This window comes from Trichoderma gamsii (genome assembly GCF_001481775.2).
Source record: "Trichoderma gamsii strain T6085 chromosome Unknown Scaffold_115.2, whole genome shotgun sequence".
NCBI classification, from domain to species: Eukaryota; Fungi; Ascomycota; class Sordariomycetes; order Hypocreales; family Hypocreaceae; genus Trichoderma; species Trichoderma gamsii.
In genome coordinates this window covers 206-8,649 of record NW_020171452.1, presented here as the reverse complement: position 1 = coordinate 8,649, position 8,444 = coordinate 206, and the positions used below count along the sequence as shown (strand labels likewise).

Below are 8,444 nucleotides of genomic sequence, written 5' to 3'. Positions count from 1 at the left end.
GAGAAATGAGAAAACTATTAAAATTAGAAGTAAATCAGGAACATGGTTTAGCTTTGAGACCGGAGGTCCGTCGAGTCGAATTGAGTTTGTGGTCCTGACTTAGCTTGGGGGTACGACGATTTTGTTAGCAGCAGCAGCAGCAGCTCGCAAGGAGGTGCGAGGTCGTATCGGTCTTCCGACTTTAAAGTCTACCAATGAGCACATGATGCCACCCAGGAGCAAGCTTTTACTGCCACACTGCGTCCTAGTTTCTTTTCTCGAATTTCTTGTTAAAATTGGTGAAATTGGTGACTGGCATGTCGTTGTAATACTACTATATTGACATTGATGGTACTACTAGTAGTAAATCGCTGCTACGGTACCGAGTGATTCGCAGTAGTACATCAATTTTGCTTGCCCGTAGGCGAAACGGTGGCACGATGGCTCGCATGCATGTCTCACAGCGGGAATTACTACTAGTATCAGGTAGTAGTAGTTCATCTTCCGACTGGCTTGTCCTACGAATATGTATTATGAGGACACAGAAACAATGGGACGCACAAGAAAATCAAGTCCCGTACCATAAGCCGCGGTGATCTTCTTAGGCGTGCAGTAGGTTCCTATATATCAGCTACTGGTGTCTTTGGACAGTGGAGCTGCCACAGGTTCGCCCTTTTCGCTCTCTTTTATTTTTCAGTCGTCTACCGCGTCAACGATGGGATAATAATCTGTACCTGTAAATGGCATAATATTAATCGAGCAGAAACCATCCATCCATACCGACCATCTGACTGATCTAAGGCGCCGCTACCAGGGACAGGCCTCGTAGCCTCCGGCGCGGACCAGGCCATATTCAGCCTGGGCCACGGAGGAAGCCCTCCCAAGAAAGAAAAAAATCGTCGGACCCCTGCTGGGCTAGCAATTTGTGGGGGTGGCTTTTCTGTGTCTGTGCTGTAGAGGCCCTGAGGCCCTGCGAGTGAGTGCCGGCTCTTGGGACCTTGTCCTGGCTTGACGTTTAATATTGCCTGTACGTACGGTATGTACGGAGCAGAGCTGATGTGGTTTTTTTTTGCTTCTTCCTATTTTTGGGACGCGTGTACAAGCGTCATGCCAAAGAGGCATGTGAGCCCGCAACCGGGGTCTCTGATATGATCCCTGAGACGCTCAGATCCAAGTCGATGGTTCGCTCACAAGAGCTCACCGATGAGGGGGGGCCCCAACATGTAAGGTAAGTATGGAGATGCGATTCCAGGTTCGAGAACAAATAGCTGGCTCACCGCTTTTGGCGGTGCTCATCTATTTCTTCTCCCGCCATGCGTCCCTGATTCATTGTCTGCCTGTCCCTGTGTCTTCTAATGAGGAATCAGAAGTAGGGGACATTGCATGATGCACTAGATATTGCCCATGGTCTCTCCCACAGTAATGGCAGCCTGCCTGGCCTACATGTACTCATCTCTCAACCAAGTGTGTGCTTGTAACAAAATCCGTTGTACAGCCCGACATGACGTTTGCTCGAGCACCAACAAGTGGACATCAGCCGGTGCCAGAAGCATCTGGAGTCAGTCTATGCGTTGATGCTGATCCATGTCCTGTCTCAACGCTCCACCACGACGCCACTAGCCAGCAAACGGGACATGGTGCTGATGGGCTTACTGACACGGCAGCTTGCTGAGATTTTTCTAGAGCCCGATGGCACGTCTTCTGTGCATGCTTCTGGCTTCCAACCGGTTTCCGGTGCGTCGGTGCAGCGGTTAAACAGGGCGTCATGTGCAAAACCTAAGACTGGCTGGGCGCTTGTGAGACGAAGCTGCCACCGCCGGGAGGACCATGTAATGTAGCACGAAGCTCCGTTGAGACTCGTACACGGGCTGCTCACTCGCCATTGTCAACCATCATCATCGTCATCATTATCAGCCGCTAGGCTCTGGCCCTGGCAAACAATCCGAGTAGACGATGCAGAGTACCCAGGACCCCAGCTAGCCTTGCACGAATTGCCCACTGGGCCATTGGCGAGCTTGAGAGCCTCAATTTATAGTCAACGATTCGCGGCATGCAGATTGTAGTTTACGTATACTGGGGTGTTTATGGCCTTCGAGTCAATACCACTTGGACAAATGAGACGAGTGACACAAATCTTCGCCTTTACAGCGGTCTGATGTTCTGCGATACGAGTTCCAGCTGCTGAGCACGGCAGGGAGGCTCTGGGCCCGGGTGATACCCTCCAGGGCTGCCTTGTCCTCCGCAGCCCGCAGCCTAAAAATATTTCGTAGCATCCAATTGTGCCAGTCGCGAGGCTCGGCATGAGCAAGAGGCGTCTGAATTGCCTTGATTGCATTTTCATGCTTCGTCCAGGGGTGGCAGAGACATTTGAAAGAGCCGTGGTTGAGCACCGATCCTTCTGCTTACTCTTTTCTCTTGCCGGTACAGCCTCCTTCCTTCATGTTCCTTTCTCTGTCCTCTTCCTCCAACTTCCATCAGGTGGCGAAAGCATCTGTTTAAGCTTCATCCGTCCACCATCTGCTGCCTGTCAAACCGATCCATCCAACTGTCTGGGGCGCTTTTGCCTTCTCACCCACTGCTAGTCTGTGCCCTGTCTCTGACCTGCCATAACGGTGCCAGAGGCCCGGCCGGTAGCGGCTATTGGGAAACAAGAAGAAAAGGCAAGCAAGGCCCGGCTTTCGAGAAGCAATCAGAATCACTAGGACATCACCAGGAAATTCCCCGAAAGCTGACCGCCCAGCGAGCCAGGCTTCCAGGAACACGAGATCAGGCACACCCTTTTAGAGCATCTGCCACGAGAAGAAGAGAAAAAGACGTCGAGTACAAGCAAGGCACCGCGACGAGCCTGCCGCATTATCTTCTCGTCAGCTCCTCGATCCTCTTTCGTGCTCGCCAAGGCCTCTGCAGAGCGGGTACGGCTGCTCACGACGGGTGATTCGGGGCCAAGGCTGCGGAGCAAATCTCCATCTCGCCAGTCCCATTTGTCCGGCCGAACAGGATCCCATCCTCCTCCAGACTCGTCCACCGCCCAGAAACCCATTCCCACCGCTCTGGTGCCATATCCCGGACCCTCAGTCACGGGCTCAGTCAACTGGCCAGGGCTGCTAGGCGTGGGCTCCGTCCTGATCGACACCGCAGCACATCCCTAACGCTTCGCTCTGGGACTAGACAGCCCCAAGGGGTCCCCGCTCGCCTCTGGACTTTGGCTTGCGCCTGTGTCCGCTGTGGATATTCGCTGCAGGTATGAGAACAGAGTTGCTGAGGTGGACAGACCACTAGCAAACGCACACGACGTCAAGACCCTTCCCAGAAGCCTCCGGCGGCCTTTGGTTGGAACTCTATTCCCCAGCCGCACCTCAAGTACTGTAAGCACAGCACACACGGGACGCAGGTACTCGGCCTAGGTGCTGCCGGTTCTGCCAGGGACAGAGAAGCGCGCGGCGCCTTACTATACCTTACAAACCACGCGAGCACGCAGCATTACTAGTCTTGAGGGCTTGCCGAGGAGAGCGAGACGCAGAACACTGCAAGACAGGCCAAGGGCCGTCCAGCGGTGCCAACGCAATCTGGATCCCACACGCAAACTCTGCCCTCTTTCGTGGGGGAAAGGCTCTCGTGGGAGCGCATAGATAAGATCAATTCACTCAGCGCTTCGCTCGTCTCGTCGCACGCCCATCTCCCGCTCCGCCGAATTGGGTCTGTCCAGAGCACAATACTTTACTAGCACCTATTCCCAACCCTGTCGCATCCCCATTGTGCCTCCACCCATCTACGGAGCACAGTCCCTTAGCCTGCCAGGTAGCGCCGCGAACAAGTCGTGAACCCCGCTACGAGCACGGCAGCGGCAGCATCGTCGCTACTAGAGCCTTGAACGGCACGATATTCAGGCACTCGGGGGGGCTTTTGACAAATGCCACTGATACCGGCGCAGCGGCCGTTTCAACTCGACTACCTGTCAAGCAATCCGTCGTCGCCGCCGCCTCCACCAGAGGGACGACACCGAAGCTGCCAACCTCACGATAATCGCTGCAGAAGCAAGAAGAGAGGAGAAGAAGACAAGAAGAGCGAAGAGAAGAGCGAAGCAGAGGGAACAGAAATAAGCGAAGCAGAGCAGAGCAGAGCAGAGAGCCACAACACCAAAACCAACGCTAGCATCAGTAATATCTAGTATCTAGTAATACTTCCGCGAGCATACAAGCACGATACCGCGAGTAGTCCGAGTTCCAGTAGCGGCTGCATCAGACGCAGCAGACGCAGCGCCAGCATCAGCGGCGACGTTCGATGCAGCGCTCGAGTCGTCCGCCATAGCGTCGAGCAATGGCATGAGCATGTCACCGCCAGTCATGGATGGATATGCAACCCGCCTGCAGGAGAGCGGTAGCGATAGCGAAGACCAACAAGCCCTGCCGCAGCGGCAGCACCACCAGCATCGACAGGCCCGGGATCAGAGCCTAGCCCAGAGTCGGCAGCACCAGGGCCAGATGCAGAACCAGCAGCCCCAGACCAGCGGCACCTCGCCCCCTCTCCAAATCCACCGGAATAACTTGGAGCGTCTCAGCGCTTCGAATCTCAGGTCTTCATTTAGGGTCAATGCCAGCCCGAGACCTGGTCGCTCCCTCACACCTGACCTACTCCAAGGTCATGGTGGTGCTGTGAGCGCTGCGCTTTCTGATTCAATCATGGCCCACCCATCCCGCGGCATTGGCTCTCAGCAGGGCTCGCCTAGGTCTGTTCCCGGGAGCCTTGGTCGTCGCCAAGGCGTAGTCTTCAGCGATACTGTTTGCGACTCTTCGGATGGCACAGACTCCAGCCCCGCGACGCACCAGCAGAGAAATGCAAACGCGATACGGCCCAGGACGCGCACAATGGACGCCTCTATGCTAGGGCCCCGAGGCTCTGGCTCTTCCGCCACCGAGTTTCGACACAGAGTGAGCAGCGTCTCGTCGGGGTCGCAGCCCACCGTCGACGACCAGAAAACGTTGACGCCAGGTTCCGACCCTGCCAACTACTCGACGATACCGGCCGTCAGAGTGCCTGAGATCTCGACGCCATCCAAGGACAAGAGTAGCAAATCCTCTCACCACCACCATCACAACAGGCGACTTCTGAAACGGCAGCCCTCTCGTCCGACTTCGCCGTTGGTCGCCCCGGCGCCTGCTATCGATTCCCTCCCGTACCCCATCCCGACCGACGATGCAAACCGCTTGGTGGTGCTGATGAAGGCTCTGGGCGGCCGGATGCGTGGTGAGCTCGAATACCAGGGCGAGTACCGGGGAACATGGCACACAGGAATGGCATACATCGACGTGGAGAAAGGCACCCTCATGTTTGGATTAGGGCACACTGGCCAAAATGCGTCGTTCCATATACCTCTCGTCTCAGACCTGCGAGGCTGTAAAGTTCACGTTACTGGCTACCCCGATGCGGAGAGGGAGTGTCTGGAGATTGTCCCCAGCGAACCTGGGTTGGAGCTCTTGATCAGGCCCATCATGACGGAGGAGCTGGAGCTGTGGCTCGCGGCGCTTCTGTGCTGGCAGCAGCTCACGCCTCTCAACCTCAAAGTACCCAACGGCAAGCCCAGCAGCCCCGCCGGGCCCATTCGCCCCGAGATGAGACAGCGCGCCAAGTCGGGCGATACTCCAAGGGCCACAAACATCATCAAAGTAGGCAAGTTTATGCTTTGGGACAAGGGTCCCGCCAGGTCAGCTCGTGCCGTTGTCCAGCGGTCCTCAACGCGCGATCACATGCATCCTTCCATGTTTTGGAGAAGAGTTTCCTGCGTTTTACAAGATAATGGCGAGTTTAGGCTTCTTATGGAGAACGATGTTTCAGTCCTATCCATCATTGAACTATCTCAGCTTTCGCGGTGTGCCATCCAGGGCCTCGACCGTTCCGTTCTAGAAGAAGAATATTGCATTGCCATCTTCCCCATCTACGCCTCTACAGCAACGCATATATCCGTCTACCGACCCGTCTATCTGGCCGTGGATAGCCGTATCGACTTTGAAGTCTGGTTTGCGCTGCTTCGAACCTTTGCCGTCCCCGACATCTTCGCCCTGGACGACCCGCAAACGGATGAGATTCAAGACGTGGTTGACATTGAAAAAGATCAACCGGGAGAAGTTTTCCGCATGGAAAAGATCATCAGGGTCAGAGTTGTAGAGGCCAAGATCAAAGCCAACCCGGCCGGAGTAGAGTGGTTCTCTCCAGAGAAATGTGGCAGAATGGGCCCAGACCCTCTCGTCGGCAGCTACCTGGCAGAAGTGATCCTGGATGGCGAAGTTAGAGCCAGGACGACTACCAAAAAGGACACGAAAAATCCATTCTGGAGAGAGGACTGCGAGTTCAATGATTTACCCGCGGTGGTGCAAGATCTCTCCGTTATACTAAAACGAGTCGATTGTGGCTCTGACGGGTACTCAAAATCGATATCTGCCCAGGAGATCATATGCGGTAGCGTGAGAATCGCCCTGGACGACGTAGAGAGGGGCCAGGCGCAGGAAAGCTGGCAGCCCATTCTGGATGACAGGCAGCAGAATATCGGGTCGATGCTAATCAAGGTCTTCCACGAAGAGCATATCGCCTTGCTATCCAAGGAATACGAGCCGCTGTCTGAGATTTTACACCGTTTCCCTTCGGGTCTAACTACTCTCATCTCTGCCTCTCTCCCAGGCCAACTGCGCACACTGTCGGAGTTGTTCCTCAACCTCTTCCAAGCTTCCGGTGCCGCAAGCGACTGGCTGATGGCCTTGGTCGAAGACGAGATTGACGGGATAGGAAACCAGACATCCATCAAAAAGTACCGATTTAGTAATAGGCTAAAATCTAGCGAGTCCATGGAATCTTCAAACGAACGAGAGTTGATGGTTCGCGATATCCACAGGACGTTGGCAGGAGAGGCTAACCTCTTGTTCCGAGGCAACTCACTACTAACACAGTCTCTCGAATTCCACATGCGCCGCTTGGGCAAGGAATACTTGGAAGAAATTCTACAGGATAAAATCAACGAGATCAACGAGTTAAACCCGGACTGCGAAGTAGATCCGAGCAAGCTGATGCAGACTGGAGGAGACTTGGATCAACACTGGGGCCGTCTTATTCATCTCACAACAGAGATATGGCTGTGCATCGCAGACTCGGCGGAAAGATTACCGGCAGAGCTGAGGCATGTTCTAAAGTATATTCGCGCTGTGGCAGATGACCGCTATGGCGACTTTCTCCGTACCGTCAGCTACACTTCCATATCGGGCTTCCTCTTCTTACGATTTATATGCCCTGCCATCCTTTCTCCAAAACTGTTTGGGCTATTACGAGACCATCCTAGACCGCAAGCACAGCGTACATTGACACTCATTGCAAAGGCATTACAAAAGTTATCAAATCTATCGACGTTCGGGAAGCGAGAGGAGTACATGGAGCCAATGAACCGTTTCTTAACCCAACAGCGGCCGACCTTTCGCAGTTTTATCGACCAAGTCTGCGGTATTCCGGCTGATCGAGGCGGTAAGACTTTGCCTCCCAGCTACATCACGCCCGTCACTATATTGAATCGACTGGGGCCTACAGCGAAAGAAGGATTCCCTAGCTTGCCATATTTGATTGACCAAACTCGAGGCTTTGCGAGTCTCGTCAAACTGTGGGTGGATTCACGGCCTATCGATGTGAAACAGGCACAAGTCGATGGAGAGTTGTTGATATTCAATGACCTGTGCTTTGGGCTACAAAAACGCGCCGATGCATGTCTTGCCAAGGTGGTTGATTTCCGAAACAAGGAGACTCCGTCGTACATGTCCCCCGAGCAACTGGCGGAAATCTTGGAACAAGTCAACTTTACCGGACCATATCACCCATATTACGTGGGAAGTCCAGCCTCTAAGCCTAGTAGCTACGAGCAAGCTCCTGGAAGCTCCAGTAGCGACGGAGGCGGCGACTCAAGCTCGAAAAGACGCAGCAAGGAACTGAAGCGCGGAAGGGACGACGCAGATACGAAAAAGGCCAACAGTCTCCGAAATTCGAGTGGTTCAGCCAGCGGAAATACGAAGCAGAAGAATGGAAAAGTCGGTAGGACTCTGTTAAGCGGCCTCATGAAAATTGGCGGTGTAAGATCTGAGAGTCCAGACACAAAGGGGCAACGATAAAATGAAAAGGCCTTTTTATTTTTCCCTTTCTTTTTCCTTATCATATTTTTCATTTCTTCGGATGTATACACGTATATACACATAACATGACTTGGACGTGGGGATATCAACCAGCTGCCAGTCACCTAAAGGAGAGAGGGTAAAGGATTCCATCTTTTCACAGTAGATTTGGAACTCTCTTCTTATGCACTTTTTGTCAGGCTATTTTATCACTTAGCTCTTGTCATTTTTTAGACGTCTTCCGGTTGGATATACAAAATGGTGTTGGGAATTAAGGGCTCTTTGCATGGAGAAAGCTGGCGAAAGCTTTTACTCCCCTCGTCTTTC

General features: G+C 53.6%; 1 protein-coding gene across 1 annotated transcript; it reads left to right on the top strand.

The window, feature by feature from the left end:
- Positions 1–3,889: 3,889 nt before the first annotated feature.
- On the top strand, positions 3,890–8,117 carry TGAM01_v211152 (hypothetical protein; the record flags this gene model as incomplete). The annotated part of the gene is made up of 2 exons (XM_018811057.1): positions 3,890–4,136; positions 4,195–8,117. 2 exons carry the CDS (start codon positions 3,890–3,892, stop codon positions 8,115–8,117), a joined length of 4,170 nt encoding a protein of 1,389 aa, XP_018655730.1.
- Between the last annotated feature and the right edge of the window lie 327 nt (positions 8,118–8,444).